The sequence below is a fragment of the Notolabrus celidotus genome, chromosome 5 (genome assembly GCF_009762535.1).
Source record: "Notolabrus celidotus isolate fNotCel1 chromosome 5, fNotCel1.pri, whole genome shotgun sequence".
Classification (NCBI taxonomy): Eukaryota; Metazoa; Chordata; class Actinopteri; order Labriformes; family Labridae; genus Notolabrus; species Notolabrus celidotus.
In genome coordinates this window covers 8982049-9006180 of record NC_048276.1, presented here as the reverse complement: position 1 = coordinate 9006180, position 24132 = coordinate 8982049, and the positions used below count along the sequence as shown (strand labels likewise).

Here is a 24132-nt window from a genome sequence, read left to right as displayed (position 1 = left end):
TATTAGACATATACTACTGTGTACTATATCAAAATGCAGACTGACAGCAGCTGTTTGGCTGTTTACACTCAGCATGAGTCCCTTCGCGCTCTAAGGGACTGGAACCAAGTGCCACACATATGTGTTCCGCCTGCAACATCGGTGCGATAGGTCCAGGTTCAGTTTTACAGGGGCACAGACCCCTGTTGGCCCCTCCCCAAAACCGCCACTGAGTGCCATCCTTGACTGTGCTGAACCTCAAACTGACAGCCTGTAGGCAGACTAAAAGAACTATAAATGATAATCCAGCCTCTACAGAGGGAGTCTTGAAGCAACATGCCATCTAAATACTGAGCAGACTGTTTAATATCATGCATGTATACATCTGCTGGAGTACATTTGATTACTTCATACTGAATTAAACAACACATTCATTAAAAACAGGTAATTAAGTAATCTAACCTCTATTATGTTATTTCTAGTTATAGGTAAAATAAGCTATTTGTCTTTTTGTGAAGACTTTCTCACAAGTTTCACAATCGCTTCTCTTTCTAAAGTTTTAACTGACTCCACTTTTATAATGCCTGTTCAGTCATCCATCAATATTGCTTTTATTCTTTATTTCATTATACCTTGAATTCAGGACCACACATTGTACCTCCAGACTGCAATTCAATCTGCAAAGGCATCAAGCATAAATCATTTTTATTTGATCAACTGCATTTGATCGTTCAATAACTTCTATGAGGGAGTTGTGATGGTTATAGAAACGCTCCGTCTACCTTTGATGAAAAAATAATTAAGGTTTTCTCAGTTTTGTGTCAGTGTTGCTGAGGAGGAAAACAATCGATTGAGTTCATGTTTAAAAGGGGAAATAAGTTTTCTTTGTTTTAATCTGGAAATTTTGGATGTGTATGTTTGTATGTCTACATATTTGTGTATATATATTTCTGTTTTTGTATATGTATATTTTTATTATTAATATTTTCATCAAACTTTTATCATTATTATTTTTCACCTTTATTTATTTATTTATTTATTTTTTCTTTATGTTTTATGTTAAAGCTGGAGTCACAAGTGTGGTCATTGTTATTTGTTGTGTTTGTTCAACATCAACAAATATAATATAATAATCTAATCATATGTACATTGTTGATGCCACTAAACAAAAGGCGCTCATATATGTATCTGTCACCATTATTGTAAAATCCTGTGAATGCTAATAAAAAAATAAAAAATAAAATAAAATGAAATAAAATAAAATGGGAAAAAAATTTCACATTCACACAAAGTTAAATTTAGAAAATTTATTTTAACATAAAAATGATAATACTCCACAGTTTTATTTACGAACACAGTTTTCAAAGTACAAAGGGAGGAGTCTGAGGGGGTTCTCACAGGATTTGCCTCCACAGTCAGGTGATTGTACCTCACAGTCTGAACGTCCTTACTGGGCCATCATCAGCCATCAGCTAAAATCTAAGAAACCAGCATCAGAAGAAGACGATAGTAAAAACATCCTAAGTATATTGCTTCCTTTCGTATATCATCAGAGTAGCTTACATAATTCCCCCCCCTCACAGTTGGGTATTAAGTGCATGTTCAATACATCCATTAAGGTGCGCATCACTATGTTGATCCCAGCAATCAGCGTGTTGTTGTGATGACAAAGTGAAACAGCACAGCCTGGTGGAAAGGGGGATGAATGCAGAAGAGGGTGAAGTGGAAATGCAGTGAGGATAATAAATGTCATGGAGGAGAAGTTAAGTCTTTGTGGTTGTGATGCTGGTGGAAATGAAATAATGTAGAAAAAGCAGCTCAAGAGAGCAGAAGTTTGAGTGGAGGATGACACTGCATGATTGCTATTTTTGGAGTAACAGTACAGTCACTAACATGGCTCTTCTGGACACCTCCGTTCAAAACAACAAAGAAAATTCAAGTAAAACAGGATTGTTGTAGGAGTTTTTACACTATTTATCAAAGAGTGGAGAATCAAGAAAGCATGGTCTGTGGGGGAAAAAAGAGGGTCCAGTATAGCTGAAGTGATGCAGTCCATTATTTAAAATATCAATGCTTTTATATTTAAATGACAAAAGTAAAGAGTGGACATTCATGTGAAGGGCACAAGCTTTCTGGCACCAAACACACAAAAGGTGGTTTGTAACACTGGGCAGCTGAATGTTGTGTAAACATTGAGAATACAGTAAAAAAAAAAAAAAGGCAATCGTTAAATAAAGAATAGGTTCACTATCTGTTGTCCAAACTTTCTTTAAAAAGGATATACAAGGAGGCAAAAGTGAGCATCAAAACATTTTCATACAAGGAGGTTAACGGCACTCTATCGCACTCTGACTTTACACGCGTGTGCAGCTCATATTAAGTTAAAACAGTTCAAAAGCACAATAAAGCTAAAGTTGAATCTCACCATCTTTTCTTTTTGTTTTGTTTTTTTATTACACAGCAGTCGTTAAGCCAAAAAAGCCCCTGAAGAGAAGTTCAGTAACACACAGCCCTTTGAGTGGTAAAATACAAACATTGGAAAATATAGAACAGCCACATTCCTGTGTTGAAAAATAGACATTTTTTTGGCCACATGGTCACAGTTCAGTGAGGACGTTGCTTCAGCTCAGCGCGTGCACGGTTACAGTAGCTGCCCAGAGTCTCTGTGTCGGTGCTTCTGTGTACTATATGCACTTGCTTGTTTATTTGCGTGTACATGCAGTGCTGTATTGTTCATAAAAATACAATTCCACAGGTGAGTGACGAACGCCTGGTTGCTTGTATGTAACAGTGAGGACCTTATATCTTTAACTGTTCTGCAGGAGAACCTCAAAGTCTCAACTAATGAAGCTTAAGTACTTTAGGATTGTCATAGGAAGGGAGAAGCAGGAGAGCCAGGAGGGAGAGGGCTGTGTTTGGATGCAGGAAGGACTGTTCAAGGTTTTATATCGCCTTTTGTACACGTTCTCTCCTCCAAAGTTTCACATATTTAAAGCTTATGTCTAATCTCTTCCGTTTCCTCGCTCTCAAAGAACCAAAATCATCTCCTTCCGTCTCCTGTTTTCCTCCAATCAGAAGACGTCGCTGTTGCACCCGTTCGCAAAGTCCTCCCGCCTCACCCAGATCACGTCACGTTCCCTATTCGTGGCCCCCTCCACAGCGCACTGCTTCAAGGGGGCGAGCTTTACAGTCGGGGTCGTACAGCGTGAAAGAGAGACACCGCAGGAGGTGAAGGAGTCTACTGAGCCAGAGTCATCACCGTGCTTCATTTGATTAACTTCACCCTCTTGCATCCTGCTCTGCATGATGTCACTATGAGTTTCTACTCCTCCGTTCAAGTTGAGTCCTCGCATCTTCCCCTCCAGGTTGGGAGGTTCTGCAGACGCGGCTCTGACCGACTTGCAGTACTCATCATCGTCGCTCAAAATGTCCGTCTCCTTCACCTGCGCCAAGTCAATGCCCTCTCCCTGGTCTTCGTAGCGGGCAAGGTCAAACTGCTCCTCCACCCAGCGGTCTGTGTCCTCCCCCTGAGGCTTGAGGGGTTGAAGGAGAGCATGCTGGGATAGCGGTGAGTGCGAGGAAGGGTCCGAATCACTGCTGCTGTTGTTGTTGCCATGGAAAACCAGGTCAGTATTGATTGTGAAGCGATTCCTCACAAGCTTCCTGCGGGCCAGGGTTCGTGATGGAGCCGATACTGAAAAGAGAGAGGAGATTAATGTCATGCACTAACTTTGCTATTATTAAAGTATGGCCCTGCTTACACCTGGTATTAACATGTGTCTATAAAAGCACCCCATACCTAACAAATATGGGGGATGTGTTGTTCATGTGAGTCCCCTCTGATGCATGTAGTGCGTTTGAGCATGCTGGAAATGATAAGAAAAGTAATGAAGCCAAGAGATTTTTTCAAGACAGGACAGAGCAGAATCAAATTAAACAACATTAAACATGTAATAAGATCTTAAAGCTGCCTGGATGCAGAGAGTAACATGTCTATGAGGGTTCTCAGTCATCCAGGTCATGGTAATTCAAAGCTTGATCCAAAAAAGCAACTGGACTTGGTAAAAATTCTTGAAGACATTTACCTTTCCACCACTGTTTGAGGCTTTTATTTTCTGTCTCTTCCCCAGACTGGTCAGAGGTCCAGTTCTCTTTTCGGATCAAACTTTGAAATACAGAGAGTAGACCCTCTATGGACCATCTCTAAATGTTGCCTGAGTGTTGAATCTCAATATGTCTTGAGTGCTTGAACACCTGTAGGTAAGGCTGCACATCAAATGGTGGAATGAATTGGCCATCTCCATTCAATCTGCCGAGTCCCTCTCTACTTTCAGAAGACAGCTAAAGACCCAGCTCTTTAGGAAACACTATGCACTTAGCTAGGCTGTTCTCCACAGATCGTGTCTTCCAGCTACAGTTGAGTCGCACTGTCCTGCTCTACTCTGGGAATCTGTGTTCAGCTCTGGAGTGACCCAGCACTTGGTACTTTGGTAATTATTGAGGTGATGGCAAGTTAAATGTTGATGATGATAATGGAAGGTCTTAAATTGTTTGGTTGCTTCATTGTAGATGTTCCTTATTTTACAAAAAAATAAAAAAATAAAAAAAAATCCTTATTTACTTTTTTGCATTGCCTTTACACTGCTTGGCAGTACCTGCACCAAAATCGACTTAAAGGACTTCGTTACTCTTACTGATCTTGTTTCCTCTTGTCTAGATCTTTGCTTGTGTTGTTCTTGTTCTCGTATGTACGTCGCTTTGGATAAAAGCATCTGCTAAATGACATTGTAACATTGTAACATCATAACAGCTTTCAAAAGGGGAAGCCAAAATCTTTGGAGCCCCCTCTTCCCTGTTGACTGGCTGCAGTATAGGCCATAAACCCTGAAAACACATCCAAACCATTTTCTCAAAGATGGTTTCTGTCATTAAAGTTAGCTTGGATCATGCTAATTTGTGTTAGGGTTTCTGAAAACTTTAGCTTTAGATATTTGGTGTTAAAAATGTGGTAATTGAGAGCTCTGTTGATGAACGCTTTGTGCACCACATTAGCAGAGTAGAGGAAGAGCAACTAAAGAAGACGTAACAAACACTAAACACAGCTTTTAAAAAACTTTTCATTAACTGTGACTGTCCGATTGTCAGACCATGCTGACTTGTAGGATCTGTGCTATTTCATTGGTTAGTTAAATGTGTGTTTTTGTCACCCTTATCGTCCCTCTATAACAGATACCTACTGCACAGACTTTGGTTCCAAATGCTTAATATGTCAGCGCGTGTTGCAGGGTTATTCTGGCATTCCATTTGTACAACAGGAGGAGGTGGGGGCATGTCATCCATCATTATATATGGTCAATGCTCAGTATGTTTGTTAATACCAGGTGTAAACAAGGGTTAGGGTTAGGGTTTGCAGAGTTATTGGCAGCAGATGCAGGTGAATTGATCCCTTGTGCAGACAGTATACTGAAGGTTTATGTGAACAAGATGCCACACCTGCTCTGTTCATGGCAGGACGTGCCCCTTTAAGAGCGCACAGACGTTTGCCCCCAAAGGGAACATACTGCTGGTTTGGGGGCAGAGACTCGGTCTTAAGAAGCTGGCGCCTCTGCTTCTCCCTTAGGATGGAGTGGACTGCTTTCAGGAAGTCCTTCTTACTGTCTGGAGAACTGAAAGAGGAAGAGACATTTATTAGAGTTAAATATAATACAATAGAGTTTTCAGTTCCTTATTGTTTAGCTGTAGTTAAAATATTTTTAGTGCATTTTAAAAGGTAAGAGTCATACCTGCAGCACAGCTGGAAGTTTCTCTCTGGCCTCCCTTCTGATTCAGATCTTGTGTGAACTATCTCACACACAGCTGTGCCCTCGGAGTCTGAGAGAAGAGAGATGTGATCCACATTTATAAAAGCTCTCAGTTAATTTCCGTCATCAATTTCTTTCCCCTTAAGAACAGCCCATTAGGCAGATAAACGATAACACTTGAGCTGCATATTGCCAGAGGGTGATTTAAGGTTCATCTAGGACGCAGATAGGATGTGTGGGAAACAGCATGCAGACCTGCTAATAGGTATTCATCTGTTTTGTTTGCAAAGGTAATCATTTACTTTTTTTTTTTTTGGTCTTTCCAGAGGAGAAAAAAAAAGCTTCAGCCTTCAGTGGTCTCCAGAGACTTTGAAGCCAGTGCAGAAATGATTGAGTCATCCTGAGAAACAACCTCTGAGATTTGGATGACAGACTGTCGCACATGCAAATGATGTTTGCTGTGACCTCCACGTCAAAATGTAGAATACATTTATCCCCAAGAGAACAATATGTTTAAGACTCCTGTGCACCTTCATGTGGTGAGGAAATCCACAGGGAGAAAAGCAAAGATCTAGTCGAGGCACAGCAGAAGTGCTAACCATATAAAAGCCAAATATCATGCATGCTTGGATAGATTATATTTACATTGGCTGGGAACAGATGTTTGGTGCAGATTCAGAACATATCTCAGAAAAAAAAATAATTATATATATATATATATATATATATATATATATTTTTTTTTTTTTTAGGCACAATCTTTGGCTCATGCAAAAATCAAAACTCACTTCATAAGTTTTTCCTCTGAACAGACTTTCATTACAGACATCTGGCTGACTGACAATACATTTTGTGGTCCATGCTTCCCTAGCAAGACAAATGAATGTCTCCATATGGTGCCTCAAAGAGCTTTGTATAAACGTTTCAGTTCTTGTCAAACATATTTCAGACTAATTGATGGATAATTAAAATGTTTTTTTCTGCAGGAAATTGCTCCTGCAGGTCATTTATTCCAATTAGGATGCAGATTTAGTGCATTAAGTTTTTACAAAAGCTTAAAAAAGGAATAATTTAGCTGAGAGCTGGAACCTAGGACGCTTTTTGTAAATATTTTTGTCTCAAATTAATGTTGCTGGTTTTTCAAGCAGTCAACAAGGTTTGGACAGAATGAAGTATGGACATTGGCTTGAAATTGACCAGCAATAACGAACTCAACTAGCAATCCTAGACACCAAACTTGTCCCAAAAGTGCTGATGACACCTGGAAGAATAGTGATGCAAGACTGAAAATCACATTTGCTGCATGACACTCTCTTTGAATGAACCTACTTGCAAGGGCGCGGACTTGGAGAGAGTCTGTTGCAATCATGTGGCGGAAACGGAAAGGATCTCTGTCATCACTCACAGATGTACGGTGAGACGCACCCTGGAAGACAGAGAGAAGCTTGTTAGATTTGTTATGCTGCTGCAGTACATCAACAAGACAGCAGGGAGCACAAGAGGCACAGTGACAGAGGATGATTTAACAGGCTCAACCCTGCACTGCACTGCACAATGAAAGCAATGAAGTATGTGTTAGAAGTAACTGTCCTTATTTATTGTCCAATGATGAAAGACGATATCCATTTTTTGTAGCCTCAGTGTGACATCTATAACCAAACAATCTGTTCTCATAAAGCAGTGCAGTTAAAGGCCCGAGTCTCAATCCTCACCCTGAGTCACTGTCTGCATTAACAAACTGAAAGTAAGAAAAATAGAACTCACAATCTTCTTCCTGTGCTTGGAGCTGTCTTTGTACACAAAGACGACGGCTGTTTTGAACACTAAAGAGAGACAATGAAGAAAAATGAATGAAACCATTAGGAGAGGTCTGGATTCCTTCATTGCATGCACTCAAACACATGTCAATCCCAAATTAATTCAGAGTGTGAATGGATGCTTTTAGTCACAGCTTTGGAGAAAAAAAAAAAACTAGCACATTACATTTGCAGCACGGAACATGAAAAAAGACCCAAGTCACGACATTTCATGCTTCCACTCACAGAAAAACCTCATCACCACGTTAATGCAATATTTAGAACCATCGGTGTCTGAGAGGAGTCATATTTTAAGACTGAGTAACACCTCTATGTGTGAGCATTTCGATGTATTCATGTGAGCTGCACTTAGCAGAAAAAGTAGAAATAACACAAAGATCCCTCATGTGATATGCTCGATTAGGTTTTCCTTTTACCATCTGTGTTTCTGCACTGAGTGAAAAAGCACCCAGTGACACCGCAGCATAATGTGGTTGTACAGTAAAGTGCCACGTGACTGCAAGTGTTCACATATCCTTACATAAAATACAGTATGCAGTGTTTCTCTTAAGCTGAGAAAAGCTTAAGAAACTTTTGTCCTGATACCCGGGGGAAATACTTTCTCATCTACAACAAAACACTGCACACTGTTTCTCTATATAAAGCTGGAGGATGAATGCTTTAAGTATCATCTGTCAGTTTAAAACCCTGCACATGTGACAGGATTTTCAAAGTTATGTAACGTTAACAGGAGCAATCCTGAGCAAGAGGATACAAGGAAAAATGATGTTAAGTATTGTGTAGATATTTAAAGTGCAGAATTGTATTTGTAAATAAAGACTGTGGAACTTTTTATAACAGCCAAATGCATCAAGTAACAGTTTATCAGCTGCACTCCAACAACGCCGACAGCAGTTCAATAAATAGCACCTTTATGAAGCATCTATCACGGCTTAGGTAGATCATTACGAAAAGGATTTATTCCACGGCTCTTAAGTTTTATTGCAAAGGATATAGCTTCGTAAATCTGTAAATAACACTGTTGTGAATTTAAACTTGAGCCCTATAAACCTGTGGAAACACTTTACTGTGGTAATGTATCAGATCTTTATTCCAGCGTACACAGTGGAAATAATAAATAGATCAATTAATTTGGTGCCGATTCTGCCTAATGGTTAAATAGCACACACATATGGCGGGCGGCCCGGGTTTCAATTCTGGCCTGCGGGCCACATCCAGTGTGTCACTCCCCTACTCTATCTCTTGGTTTTGAACTCTATCCACTGTCCTCTCCTCTCTAATAAATGTGTGTAATAGTCTCCAAAAGTATATAAAAAAAAATAGATCAAACAATGTCAGTCTAAAAATATTCCCTTAATTTTTTTTAGGATTTGAAATGTATTTGTTTTTACATACATTCAAGTAAAGTCACACAAATATTGAAAATGTGATTAAAAAGAAAACAGACAAAACCAAACAAATAAAATTAAAGAAATAATATAAAAGTATCTAATCATACATTTATAAAAATAATCCCTTCATGAAGAAAGCCAACAGTAGGGATGCATTAAAATACACAATGTAATGCAAACATTAGTCCTTACCAAAAGCAGCCAGATCAGGGTCCTTCTTGCTCTTGACCAAAGAACCTGGAGGGTTGAGCCACATCACAGTAGTATGCAGCAGAAGATCTCCCATTGAGAGGTCAGCCACCTGAGAGAACAACAAACAATATAACAGATAGTAAAATATATATAACAGATATTTGATTACATTCAGGATGGATGACATGAATAAAGATAAGATAAGATAATACATTAATGATCCCTGGGGGAAATTGGGTTGTTGCAGCAACACAGACATAGTAGCACACGAATAGTAGAGCACAAATAGAGCATAGACTTAAATAAAGTAAAAATAAAATCAGAATATCTTTTAAAAAAGGTATATACAAGTGTTACACATGGTTTAAATAGTTGTAATTACAGGCAGTAAGGAAATGTTATTCAGTAGAGACAGATTGACATGGTGTGGTCATGGTTTGGTTATGACAGACTGTATGCAATATAAATATGGGTATGTAGATGTGTCTGTATACAGAGATAGAGAATAGTAAAAAGTACTATATAAAAGTAGCATGATCAGTTGTAATAAATAATAACAATATTAGCCTAGTGGTTAAATGGCACGCCCACATAGCGGGCGGCCCGGGTTTCGATTCCGACCTGCGACCCCATCCTGCATGTCACTCCCCCACTCTCTCTCCTGGTTTTAATAGTTGTAATTACGGGCAGTGAGTGAATGTTATTCAGTAGAGACAGGTTGACATGGTGTGGTTATAACAGACTGTATGCACTATGAATAAATACATATATATGGGTATGCAGAAATTACTGTATACAGAGATAATGAAAACATAATAATAATAATATAACAACATCATGCTCACCTCTTTTTTAGCTGCAGTCTGCTCATTGATCAGCTGATCAAAAACCGCTCCGTACTCCTCATGAAGCTTCTGCATCTCGTTGATGTGACTCGCAACTTTGTTCATGGCCTTCATCGCGACTGTAAAGAGACAAACATTCATCAGATCTCACTGGTTCTGCTTTTTTCTGTACATTGCCCTCTTTAGTTATAGAATCATAGATTTACAGCATCAATCAGATTATATGGATTAAGAGGGCTGAGTTACCGTCCAAGTGGTAGTGCTCCTCACTGTCAGGGTCAGTGAGGGAGTAGAGCTCCCTCAGCAGCAGTGGATACTTCAGGACCCTCTGGATGGGTTTGATCAGGTATGACTCCAGGGTGGATGAATGCTGCTGTCGGGGGTTTCTCACCGCCAGGAAAGCCTTGAAATCTGGATCCGTCTTTGCTAGAAGAGAAGGAATATATTAGCTTTCTTACATTCAATGAACTCATCCAACAGCATGAAAGCCTCTCACCTTTTACTTGCCAGTGATGGAAGCAGAAGGCAAGACACTACTTTTACAACAACAGGAGTAAGCAGCAGCTGTGTGCTTGTTTTTACCTTTAGCCAGCACCTTTGGGACTTTAGTGTGGCTGGCACAGAAGGCGCTGTAGATCTTGAAGCGGTCTGCATAATACAGGAATGATCCCCCCAAAGAGAAGAGCACTTTCTGTGGAGGAAATGGGAATTTAGTTTGTAATCAATCAAAGTCATCCATGTTCAACATGTTCAATCTTTTCCCCTGACTCTGATAAACCCTTGAAGAGCAAGATTAATCTGTTGGGGCTTCCTGTGTAGTTTGAGATTTCCTTACTGTGCGTGCTATGTTTGCAGTATGACATTCAACCTGAATGGAGTTGGTATTTGACAGCTGTTTGTCAGCTGCACTTGCATGCAGATACCTGTTCAGAGTCATTGATTTAAACTAATTAGTCATCAGATGACTGCCAACTGGTTCTAGGGCGTGTATTGCGGTCAATTTGATCCCTCTGTTCTCTACACAGATGATGCCTGATGAACATAGTTGTCAAAAATCCTTATACCATGAATCACGTGGCAGATTATGACTGATTTCCCTCACCTTAAACTGCTCCACCCTCTCCAGACGCTCCAGATTTGGCACCAGTCTGATCCCATCTTCAAGCGTTCGCAGAAACTCCACCTGGAACTCCACCATCTCTCCAAGGTTACCAAACAAAACGTCAAGCTGCAACACAAACACACACACGCCGCTTAGCTCATGTATGTCAACCACAATGTATGTGTATAGTTTTAAAGACACCACGTAAAAAGTACCTCATCCTGCGTCAGGAAGCTCTCCTTCTGCAAAGGCGTCAGGTAGCACTCGATGAGGCACCTCAGGTCCTACCAAGAAAAAGGAACATGAAAAACATCGCCTCTGATCAAATACTCATGGAGGAATGAGCGAGGGCATGTGTGGGCGTCTGGCTGTTTAATGTGGAGTCATTACTGAGGATTTCAACCAACAGAAAGAAATCAGCCCTCACAAGTATGAACATTACACAATCACTCACATTACATAAAAAGCAGGTCAACATTTTGCACAACTATTACAAAGATCATTACACCGACGACATGAAGAACTGAATGTGGTTTTTTAATTATAATGGACTGAGCTGTTTTTGAAACCGCCTGCTACATACAACCTACGAATGTACTATGTATTATGTGCTGCACACTATTTTTGAAGGTGGCATGACTGTTCAGTTCAATGTTAGCTGGGTCAGGCGTTGCTGGTTTTTCAGTTTTGAAAACAACGGCCAAGCTGATAGAGAAACTGCTTCTGTAGCATCACTTATGATTTAAAGAGTGAAGAAGTGGTTTATATTGAATTTAATCATTTTCACTGACATGAACAGTTACCTGTGGGACGGGTATCCCCTCTAAATTACTGGAAGCGGCAATACAGCGTTTATTTTGCATTACTACACTGTAAATGTAATGGACTGTTAAACAGTACATGAGGGAGACTGGTTCGCTGCATACTAAAACATTTTCCTGAATCAGTACGACATCTGGGTACTTTTGGCAAACTGCAGATGTTGTTCACATACTGCACACTACATTCTACATTTTGGCCAAATCAGTACGTACTGCTAGTATAGTAGGCGGTTCAGAAAACAGGCACTGTGTCTGTAGAGGTCAAACAGCTCTGGACATGATGGCTACATCAGTGGTTATTGATTTCTGCGGTGTCCAAATAAACACAGCATCATTTTTATTTTTTTGAAGTTTTATTTTCCGGGCATTTTTGCCTTTTAATGGATAGGACAGCTGAGGAGAGACAGGAAATGTGTGGAGTAGAGAGTGGGGGAAGACATGCAGCAAATGGTCAGGTCTGAGAGTCCAGCCTGGGACCACTGAAACAGAGGAAGAGGCTGTTTCTGAAACCGCCTACTATACTAGCAGTATGTACTGATTTGGCCAAAATTCAGTATGTAGTAAGTAGTATGTGAACAAGAGCAAAATCTGCAGTAAGCCAAAACTCCCCTGATGATGTACTGATTCAGGAAAATTTCTCAGTATGCATCAGACCAGTCTGCCTCGCGTACCGTTTCCCATAATGCACAGCGCTCGTTCCGCCTTGTCTTTTTCCTTCTTTTTTGACGGGAGGAAATCCGTTTTTGGATGCTGTGAAGGTTATTGAATTACATATAAACCACTTCCTAACTTTTTAAATCATAAGTGATGCTAAAGAAGCAGTTTATCTATCAGCTTCGCCGTTGTTTACTTCCACTTTCCGAAACCGGAAATCCAGTAACATCTAGCCCAGCGTACTGCAACACAGATCCAATAGAACAGTCATACTACATACTAAATTCAAACGCAGTATGTAGTAGGCAATACGTACTTCCTACTACATTAGTAAGTAGTATGTAGCGGCCCGTTTCGGAAACAGCCATAGCCTCTGTTTATGGCACGCGATTAAACCGCTAGGCCAACAGTGCCTCATGCAGTAACACTTTTAAACATCTTGTTCTCACCTTGACATAAGTCTTCTCCGTATCCACCAACTCATTGATGACTTTGCGGAGTTTGTCTGCATGGGAGAGCTGTCTCTGCGTGGCGGTCGCTGCTGCAGGCGGTAGAGCCGACACAGGGCTCGGGGAGAGGGACGATGAAGACGATGATGAGGAGGATGACATAGGGCAGTCCAGGGAGTTCATGTCATGGAGGCTGCGGCAGAAAGCAGTGACATGCTCTGCGCTCTGTAGAGAAAAAGAGATACAGGAAGAAAACTGAATTATCTCTGAAACTGTGAGAGGAACTTGATGACGTTGTGGTGCTGTAAGACGAAAAAGAAACACAGCAGGGACAAATGCGAGGAATTAATTAAAAGAAAGCACAGAAAAAAAGTATTCCTTGTTCCACTTCAATGTTTATATAGATTCCTGCAACAACTAGAATGCACCCTCAACAATATACAGTGCATTTTTGCAAAACCTGCCATAACAACCCCCACCAACATCACTGGAGTCAAAAATACCAAGCATGAGCAGACCTGCCAGACCGACTCTTTAAACTCTCTTTAAGCTAAACAGACTAATTCCCTTTGATATGACAGCTCGTCTTGAAATGCATATCTTATTTCTGGGCTAAGAAGTAATGATTATTAGAAACCGATGAACTCCTGGTAAAGTCTCAGATGACTCATCTGAAGTGGGGATATTTTCCTTTAAAGAATAAAAGTGACACCTACACAGGTAAGAATGAAAAGTAAGGATCAAGAGGTTGTCTCCGCAAGAAACTGTTTCTTTCATAAGTCCCAAGGCTCTGCAGGCTAGCTTAACTCTGCGTAGGCTCCAGGAACAGGAAAACATTGCGGGAAGGTGACACAGGAGCGTCATCAGAAGTGAGAGGCGGGATGTGGTTTGGCTAATCCGAAATGTACTCAAAGTAATGCAGCAGAGCTCATCCCCACAATGCCAAAACAATCATCTATCCTTCACTTTCTTCAAACACTACCTAATATTTTCCTTTGTTATTATCAGCGATTCCACTATCTCTGGACTTGCATCAAACAGCTTCATGTTTTTCTTTCAGAGCCAAGTCCTGGCAGGCTGTTGCAAGGTCTGTTGAGGGATGGAAGGAGAGAAAAGAGAGACGTGCATACATACCCTCCACTCTGCTAGGACTGGTAGATTAAAAAAGACAATTAGAAAACAGAATCTCCTTGAAACATGGGGGGGATGAAGGAGCTCAGCCCACACAGGGAGGACTAATGCAGGGGGATTGATACTCTTTGTGTCATTTGATGCAACTTCTGTCCAAGACCAACACAACACGCCTACTTCTAAGCAGCAAAAACCTGAGTTTGAACTATGACCGGCTTCACAAAGTCAACCTAGAAGGAATGAAAAGGTATTTGGTGTCTTTTTATGCTTATAGAAGTACACACGATGAAACCAGTGCAAGAAGCACAACTGAGACTCTCGTGTACATCTGATTCTGTAGCCATTGTTCAGAGTGATGGGATAAATGCTCCTAATTTGCCTGTTCAGAGAAGTCCTTCTGATAATACACGCTACACAAACATCCCTCATCTCCTCAGTCTTTTAACAACCGTCTCCTGTTGAAGCTGATCTGCAGACAGCTGGTCACATGAGAATACGACTTGTCTCTGCTGATTCCACGGTTTGTCTCCTGTTGGGCTGCAGCTCTGACAAACACAATTTTCCATCGTGGTATTCAAAACCAGTTTGGCAACACTGGTGGATGAACACACACACACAATTTGACAGCCATGCTGATAATGAAATCTGAGTCGAGATAAGCTCCTTAAAAACCACAACAGCTACAACAACACAATGAAACAAAAAGTATGCAGTGAAAGTGAAATGAAGGCTATTAGATGGGATTAGATTAATATACGTCCATGCAATTACATCATGGGAGAGCATCTGTGGAAGACTAAGCCTTGGAGCAAATGTTAAAGTGCTGAATCGAGAAATCACACACGTATTATTGGCTTGGAATGGAATTATGTAATGTAGAAATAGAAATCCTGCTCTCCATAAACAAACAGAATACTTACAAACATGCAGGGATTAATGTGAAAACTTATAGTACTCATGTATGTCTGTACATAAGTATGTAAGTCAACAACAGAGCTAGGACTTTGTGAGTTGTGCAGCTCCTGAGAGAGGTCTCGTCCTTGGACAGCCAGAGGGGTTAGAGACAGATGGAGCAGTGACAAAGACAGATGACAGCAAGAGATGGAGAGACAGAGCTGAGAAGGATAGAGAAATAATGAGTTTGTCACAACTGCTAATTAATGAGGGAAGGAAAGACAGCATGACAGCAAATAACTTATGAAGTCTGTAAACACACAGCTAGATTCATGAGTGATTCCTTACAAAGATAAAGGACGAGGTAAAGGAGAATCAAGGTTATATTATTCAATTTAACAACTAAGCCACAACTGGTTAAACCCAGTAAGTGATAAAGATGTGTGGCTTTTAGTTTAACAAAACAATGATTGGTTATTCCATCAACATTCTAACAGGGTCATAAAGTCTGACCACAGAAGTTGATTCATGCTCAATATCTGATCGGACAAATGTTACGTAATTTTAATGGGTTGCCTTTTTGGAAGTAGTCCCTCTAACCTTGGCACTGCCGGTGCCGTCACATGACCTCTGCTGGGTCCTTTCCACAATACGATCAATAACACAAAAGAGCAGACACACACTCAAAGAGATCAGACTGCATGGCTCACCAGCTGAATCATGTCATAGATGGACTCTGTCGAGTGTTTGGAGTTCCTGCTCCTCCTAAAAGCCGACATGCCGACGGGTCAAACAAGGTTTAACAAGAAGTCAGGTTTCTGTTTCCGGTCCAGTTTCCTCATTCCAGGCTGCTTCCATTTCTCAGTGCCAGATGGATGTGTTTCCATCCTCCTACAAACACATGACTGGTGCTCTGTGCTGGATGTAAAGCTCCTCAAACTGGTATGAAATTCAAAGTAAAAGTCTATGATCTACAAACTGCTGCTAAATCTTTACTGTTCCAGCTGCACAAATAGGTCATAACAGAGATTGAACACAACAGATTGCAACAAAAACAACACATTGCCCCCCCTGTAACTTTATCCTACAGCATCCATCCAATCTGTCCGTCTTTTCAAATCCAGTCAACTGCCTCCCCATGCTGCCTGCTTCCTCTCTCCTCTCCGTCTCTGTCCTCTCCGTCTCTGTCCTCTCTGTCTCTGTCCTCTCTGTCTCTGTCCTTGCGTCCCGCCTCACTTTGGTCCAGGTGTGTCAGAGCAGCAGCGACGCAGATCACAACATTCAATAACCGGATCAAACATCCTATCCCCGTGAGAGAGGGATAGAAGGAGGGAGGAGGGGACGAGGCAGCAGTGGGTGGTGAGAGCAAAACACTCCAAAAAGGAGAAGACAACAGGCATCTGGCTTCTCTCGCTCCTTTTCTTTTTCTCCCCCCTCCTCCCTCTCTCTCTCACTCTCTCTCTCTCTCTCTCAGAGCCGCTCAGAGACTTATGTCACCACAATTAAGAAGGACAGCAGCCTTATTACTTATTAAGGGAGAGGTAAACAAAGAGTGTCATGTTAAGATATGAGTAGGAGGGGGGGATAAAAGTGAATTGTCTCCTCCTGAAGGTTACAGCAATCGGAAGAAAATTCTACAAATGATATCTGATGCACACCTGGCTGGAGGTTTAAGCTCAAACACAATGGCACTCATCTAAAGCCTGAAAATTCACCTTTTCAGTTCCACCCATGTTAATTCAATGATGGCTGGAATTCAACACCTGGTGTGGTGCACACTTTCCAGAAAACCAGGAGTTCAATAACTAAAGAGTATGATCGTGCTTCAGTTGGGGCTAATATGCAAAGCAGAGATGAGAAAAGAATGTAAACTGGTGTCATATTTGTAGGGAGGGTTGAAGTGTTACCCTCCCCCTAAAAAGGAAACCAGAAGCCGTTTCGAAACTCTTCTGAGGGTGCTGACACAACTTAAAGGATATGTTCCCTTTAGTCAAACCTAAGCTCAGTTTAGAGACAGTACATCAAATCTGAGAGGCAAATAAGTTTATATGTACATGCAAAGCTACAGGTATCCAAAACATCGCACTTTGAACTCAGGTGTGAGAAAAGAAGACAGCTCAGGAGAGAGAGAATACAGAATAAAGACAATCAAAAGCAAACACCAAGTGAGTAAAGAGAGAGATCCAGCAGTGATACCTTTTTCTCCGGCCAGTCCGACAAAAGCATTTTTAAATCCCAGAGTCGAACCTTTCTCTGTTAACAACATGTACTACATCTAACACCCAACCCTGCAGAGCACAGTGATTGAAGTACAGTACAAGGGAGGAGCATGGAGGCAAGCACAAACCTGCTCTCACAGCCGTCAGCTCAAAGCATGCACAGCAAGAGCCAGGATCAACACAGATTACACACATCCTCGTACTTGGCGTACAGAAACACATCACACACACGTTCTCTCACACTAGGTGAAATACATTCTGACATGCAGAAATAAGCATGTGCAGCAGGAAAGGTGTTCGTTAAAGCGGTGTGTGCACATGTTTTGAGGCGTTTTTCAGGACATTGTTTGCTCAGAGAGAGCAGGCATGTACTTGTCATTGTCAGTGATTACAGAGGACAGGAATGAAAGGGAGGGTGAGTCTTAAAGTTCAGTTTCATCTGAAATCAGGGAAACATGCAAATCCATAAATCCCAACGGGGAATGATGGGATATTCTCCATGACAGAGAGAGGGGCAGAGTGAGGGACTTTAATCATTTAATCTGGAGTGAAAGGATGATTTTTGTTATGACACGAGTCTTCACAATTCTATGCATGAACATTCAGACTCTAAAGCACTTTATTCCCACAAGGCTGTGACTTATACAGCTATAGTGAATTTTAAGCAAAGCATGCTTACTTTCACCCCTAAAATCAGCACCAAGCATTAACAAAATGTCCAAAAATAATCAGCTTTGTGTGTTAAAGTACATCCTAACGCTGCCCATATTTAACTGATAAGACATGAATAGATCAAAGCCCATACATGATGAATATTTAAATCAATGCTGGCTGCACAAGCTGCAATTGTTTGCATGCTTATGAGCATCATTGTTTTCTTGCAGGCTTCATAAATCAACGAAGTGCTCCCCCATGTGGGAGACTTTGAAACAGCAGCAACAACTGAGACAAAGCTCTGAGGCCAGAATAAGTGGCAGATGATTTGATTAGAGGTAATTTAATGGTTAAATATATTTGGGTTTAAGTCATGAGATTTAGTGGTTACATTTGTATTTGTATTTATTTATTTGGGCTATTACCAAGGTGGCAACTACCCTTCCTGGGGTCCACTCATGCAAATGTGTACAATCACACAATTTACATCATGAAAAATCCAAGGCAACATTTATACAACAATAGCACAAGAAAAAGCAAGATACAAAACCCAGAAGATCACAATACACCTTTTATAAATCATACAAGTAATCTCTCAATTGCCCACAGCACAATCATCCAATCAATAAAATACAATACATGACAAAAGCTTAAAATCACAAGGTTTCAAGGTAAATTGCTCAGAATCATGATGTACACTGCTTGCCTTTCAATCCTGCAAGTCAGGAAATGAGTCTGGCCTGATGTACATCCACCTACATTGTGAGTATGGTATGACAAATTATCATCTATTGTTCCTTTCAAGAGGTTATCCAATGTAATGCAAGGAACCTTAGATGACTATTAAAAAGTATATGCATTGGAGTAGACTGAGATTTTTCTTTTCTTTTCTTTTATTAATTAAGTAATGCTACAATATTTCCCTCTTTTAGAGTTTTTGTTTTGTGTCTTTTTGTTTTTTGGATTTTTGTGAAATGTCTTAATTTCCCACATGTTTTTCTATATGTACTTATGCAGGGAAAACTATGTAAGAAAGGAGGAAAAAAGAAAATAAAGTATATTAGCTTTGATGCACCCATTCTGTTTGCTGATCTCCAAAGAAAAATATATTAAAAAAAAAAAAAACTGACAAGGTTTCTTCATAAAAGTTCACACTGTGACCAAAACAATTAAATACTACCATTACTACTAATAATATCCATAACAGTAACCATAATTATTCCCATCAGCGCCATCATTGTCACTATCTACCGAAAGGTTCCTCACATATATCAACTTAACCCAAGCTCAACTCACAATATGTATAATAATATCTTGTGTTTATACTCATTCAAGTACGTCTCAAGTGTTCTGTGCGGCTTTAAAGGCTACAATTAGACGCAGCGTGACACACAGATATTTTTCAGTATCATTATAAATGCACTGCATGCAAGGAGCTATTTAACCAAAATTACACCATCAAGATTCAATCAAAATAAACCTTGATGGAAACCGTCTCCCCACCCTTCAAGCACTACATTATGTATTTTCCATTTCATATGCCCTGAAGACAAACTGATAGAGGTTTGTCAATTATAAGCAGCACTTGTCAGTGAGGCTGACTACACCTCAGAGAACACTGGCAGCCTCAGTCATCTCTATTATCGCCGTTATCTTAAAAAAAAATCGTTGTTTTATTCTCTGCTTATCGTAGTGAGGAGGTGGCTCTGTGCTTTGTCTAAAATAATGAACCTCCCTGTTTCCTGCGGCTAGCCAGACACTCATTTATCTCCACTAAATGATGTGAAACACTGTGGAGAATGAAGTAATTAGAATGTGGGGATAATTAAAATTGTCCCACTTTGCTGTTTTTTTTCCTCAGTCTTGCCTCCATGTGACCGCAGGCACCGAGTGAAATGAGGTAAGACGCAATCCACAGCACTTCAGAGCCCATCCGGCCCAAGAGGGGAGCAAAACAATGATCAAATAAACAAAAAAAAAAAGGGTCAGTCATATTTCAAAGGAGAAGAAAACAACAGGGTTTTTAAGTTCCCTCTTATTCTGCGGCAACTTTGAGTCGTCTTTGTTGACAGAGGGCGAGTCCAAGTGCTCTAGGCTGAGGTCAGGGTCCACAGCCAGCTGGAGAACCTCATGTTTATGGTAATGAACAACAGGGGGTTAGTGAGGAGGAGAAGTAGGTTAAAGAAGGATAGGAAATGAAAAGGAAACTGGAAGGACGAGAGGAAAAAGAAAGAGCCTTTACAACAAAAGGAGGATGACAGTTAAGGAGACGGATGATGAAGAAAGGACAGGCTGAGAGAGAACACTTGAGCTGGGGTGTCTGAGACAGGACGGGGTCACTGTGTTGCTTTCAATCATGGGGATAAAATATGATAATAAATCAGCTGGTTGAGGGAAAACAAGCGAAGGAAAAAAAGATGAGTGCAAATTAGGAGAGAAACCAGACAGCCTGTTTTTGACTGGAGCAGGAGGTGAGAGGCGGGGTGAGGTGAAGATACCAGATTTTTAGAGTGTTTGAAGTGACTGTTTGTGGCTTTCTTTCTATATATTTTATGGTAATATGATGCTGTAATGATTTTCATTTACTGTTCAAGCTGCTTTGGCATCTGCAGCATTGAACTCTCACAGACAAATGCCACCAGATCCGTGTCTGGCCCGTCTCCAGTCTGTCACATCATCAGATCTGATAGGTTTCTATTCTAGTCAATGTGTTAACTTCCACTGGATCCACTCCGTTGTGTTCCAGCTCTGTTTCTGATCCAGCAGGTCGGAGCCCTCCATATCAGATACACAAGACTTCTATTTTTTTGTCAGATGCCAGAGTACAAGGCATAAATCTCAACAGAGCAGATGGAACGGGACAGGAAGTCAGGCACCAAAACAAAACTAAGACAACCGGATAATAATGTTATCACCAGATCATATTTCACTTAACTACAACAACAAACCGTCATGATGGGCGGAGCCAGGCCTGGAGTCAACAGGTCAGAGGTTTACAGAGGCCAATAAAGACAACATGGATGAGGAGAGGGGGAGGATAATCATTGATTTAGTAATTACAGCAGGGAAACCTCAGTCACATGATTCTAGCTGTCCGGATGTCCTGCTCTGAGCAGCGTTCTGAAAATGCAGCCAGTGAGTGTTGACGAATGTGAGAGCAGGGAGCCGGACTGCAGTGGGTCTGAGATAGACCGGACACATATCTGGTGGAAGACATTGAAGCTCCAGTGCAGAACATTTAGTTTGTGTTGATTTTGGCGCCCCTTGTGGACAAAGTGGTGCCTGATCTTGTCCTGTACATGACGTAGTATCTTACAGCAAAAAAACAATATCCTTGCATTACATGTTGTTTGAGATAATGTATAAAACCTACCCTGTAGCAGCAGTTACAGGCATAAAAAGTACTATAGGCAAAAATAAATAGTCCATCATGTTGCCAGAAAGTCAGAAAGAGACATCATTACTAATTTCAGTCTGTTTCATAACCAGTCAAAAACTCCTCACAGGAGCTTTAAAATTAATCAGCTGCACAACTTTTCAGAAGTGTTATGTAAGCAGTGCGGGCTGCGTCATGTACTTTCTGGTTTGTTAAAATAGATCTGAAAGGATCTTCAGCTAACTTAGAGCTTTATGTTGCCGAGACCTTTAAATGTTAATGGCGAGCTGTGCAGATATTCAAACAGCATCACAGAGTTTAACAAGTTATGAATCACTGAATGTCTCCCCGACATCACATGAGATTTAAGCAGGCCACTCTTCCCATCTAGTCATCCCTGCAACCCTATCTGTCGCTCCGTCTCTCATCTCCTCACACTTTGCTTCCGACTAACAATGGCACATTGGAGTCACAGAACCTCCACCGTCCGACCGGACAACCGGAGTCTAGACTGGAGCCGCCTCTGACCTCACCCATTAGTTCTCCACCGAGACTGAAGCTCACTGACACACATCCAAGCGAGATCACAGCTCTGTGCCTTCTCTTTCTGCATCTTTTGTTCGAGTTATCGACAGAGCTACAAAAAAAAAAAAAGGTTTCCTCTGGTTGCTGGTTATCACAGATTGGCATGGAAATGGAAGTGACAACCGCATCCAAGGGAGACCGGCTGGCACACGGCGTGTCCCAGCAATCACTGCGCCGACCCTGATCAGATCTGACGTAATCTTAATTAGAAAGTGATGCCGTTAGCTCACTCGTTCACTCACCTGTCTGTCGTCACCAGCACACACACACACACATCTGTTCAAGTTCCACATTCAATGCATAAAAACTAACTTGTGACTTATGTAATAATGTGATTCAGATCAGCGTGTGCAGCAGCATCTTTTAACTTCATCAGAAATTACAAACATACAGCATGAATTATTCATCAAACTGGACTTGTATTCACTTCAAAGCTGTAACATGTGTGTGAAATATGGTGTAATGGCTGAGCGTGCGTGTCGGGACATTTACACTGCTCCACGTCTCAGAAGATCTTTCTGTCCCAGAGCAGCCTTTTGTATAAAGGTCACGAACATCACATGAGGAAAAAAAGCCTCTGAACATCTCCCAGCTTTTCACACTAACGCTTTTCACACACTCACAGAAAAATAAGAAGAAAACTGACAGAAGTGAGGAAATATTTAGATTCAGACCTGCCAAATGAATTTTATATAATCACGGACGTCAGCTGTGCCTCATTTGTTCTAAGAAACAACCTGAATGTGTAAGATTGCTGATGGGTGAAGTCAGTGTTTGCCTTTTTCTGTCATGTCAGCGTTATGAAAGATGGCAGAACAACAATGCAGCAGAAAGTACACCAACGCTGCAACACACACTCACATTCTCATCTCTGGTATAAAGATCTGCAACAAATCATCATACAGGATGATTAAGACGCTCCACCCCCGTAGAAAGACTCTGTTAATCCCCTGCTCTGTTGCAGGTGTGTGACTGATTGTGTTTGGCTTGTCTGTGCACATATTAAAGTTGTGTGTTTGCATGCCGTGTCCTACCTTCTGTCCAATCCCCATGAAGGTTTTATCTTCCTGATGCGCTCCAGGGCTCTGCAGGGTCAGCCGAGGTCCGTCATCCAAACTATCATCCGGGGTGCTCACTGTTAAACCCGACACCTCATCCAGGATGTCCTCTGCAGGCAGAGACAAAGGACGGCGCTCAGTATGAAACAATTCTACATACATAACAGTCTAGAAAACACAGTGTCCTTTAATGTTGCTGAAGTTTCTTTGGGTCTCCTTCAATATTTATGCGAGGTACACTTGTACTTTGAAAACAAACCTCTGAGAAGGCATTTCTTTCAACCTTTGACATTGCTTTCTTCTTCTACTATGATAAAATAACAACTGCTCTGCCACCATTAACCTTTTTGTTTCTTATCTCAAAATAACTACAAAAAAAAGGTTATTTTTCCAGCAGTGTCAGAGGAAAAAATCCTCTTTAAAAGGTCTCCTCTGTGTTGAAGGCCACTTGGTTAAACACCCGTCTCCCCCCTAAGTATGATATCATCCGTAACCTCCATCTGTCTGCTGAAGTGTTTTTACTCCCCGTCTGACCCTTTGAGTACAACATATTCTACACGATGACAGCTCAACACCGCTGAAGGAGCTGAATTAATATTCATACTGCTCCGAGTCCCTGTATAAACAATGCCAGCTTGTCAGCCTGTGCTCTGCATAGCCCAATTTATAAGGAATACAAATGGTGCCCTTGCATGGATAAAAAGAGCAGGTCAGAGGAGAGCTGGCGGCTGCCTGCAGGTTGCTCAGCAGACAGCATCCATGCATAATTAGGAGATTGCTATGTTCAACCTCTGCTGAAAAAGACCGCCATCTGCATTCTCACATTTAAAGAGGACACATGATGGCATTAAAAAACATGGATAAAAGGAAAATAAAGGGAGCAGTGTGCGGTTGAAGATTCCATTAACTAGAGAAGCTAATAAAAATCTTCCTAATGTGGCATCAAGTGATCTCAGTAAGGATTAGTATGGATAACTGTGATCTGGCTTAATTGAAACACCTGCTCTTAGAACAAACATGAAGCACCTTGTTGTACGATTGAACAGATGCCTGCTTTTTATTCTCTCTGTTCTTTTTTAACTGATTAGTTAAAACAAAACAGTCAAAATGTTCAACTTTGGATCTCACAAGGGGACGACAAATAACAAAAACTGGTCCCATGAG

At 41.0% G+C, this 24132-nt stretch overlaps 1 protein-coding gene across 2 annotated transcripts in view; it reads right to left on the bottom strand.

Annotated features, from left to right (window-relative positions):
* Positions 1 to 1271: 1271 nt before the first annotated feature.
* tiam1a (TIAM Rac1 associated GEF 1a) overlaps positions 1272 to 24132 on the bottom strand; it is a 100681-nt gene continuing 77820 nt past the window's right edge. The window contains exons 17-30 of one of the 2 annotated variants that reach the window (XM_034683106.1): positions 22945 to 23078; positions 13052 to 13276; positions 11343 to 11411; positions 11128 to 11253; positions 10608 to 10716; positions 10272 to 10451; positions 10026 to 10144; positions 9181 to 9289; positions 7545 to 7603; positions 7110 to 7206; positions 5763 to 5850; positions 5473 to 5645; positions 3779 to 3845; positions 1272 to 3673 (exon numbers count right to left, since the gene is read on the bottom strand). In XM_034683106.1, the coding sequence (XP_034538997.1) occupies positions 3607 to 3673; positions 3779 to 3845; positions 5473 to 5645; positions 5763 to 5850; positions 7110 to 7206; positions 7545 to 7603; positions 9181 to 9289; positions 10026 to 10144; positions 10272 to 10451; positions 10608 to 10716; positions 11128 to 11253; positions 11343 to 11411; positions 13052 to 13276; positions 22945 to 23078 (1622 nt within the window). In that variant the 3' untranslated portion in view covers positions 1272 to 3606. The remainder of the gene's footprint in view (positions 3674 to 3778; positions 3846 to 5472; positions 5646 to 5762; positions 5851 to 7109; positions 7207 to 7544; positions 7604 to 9180; positions 9290 to 10025; positions 10145 to 10271; positions 10452 to 10607; positions 10717 to 11127; positions 11254 to 11342; positions 11412 to 13051; positions 13277 to 22944; positions 23079 to 24132) is intronic. The other variant, XM_034683105.1, reaches the window with a different exon arrangement.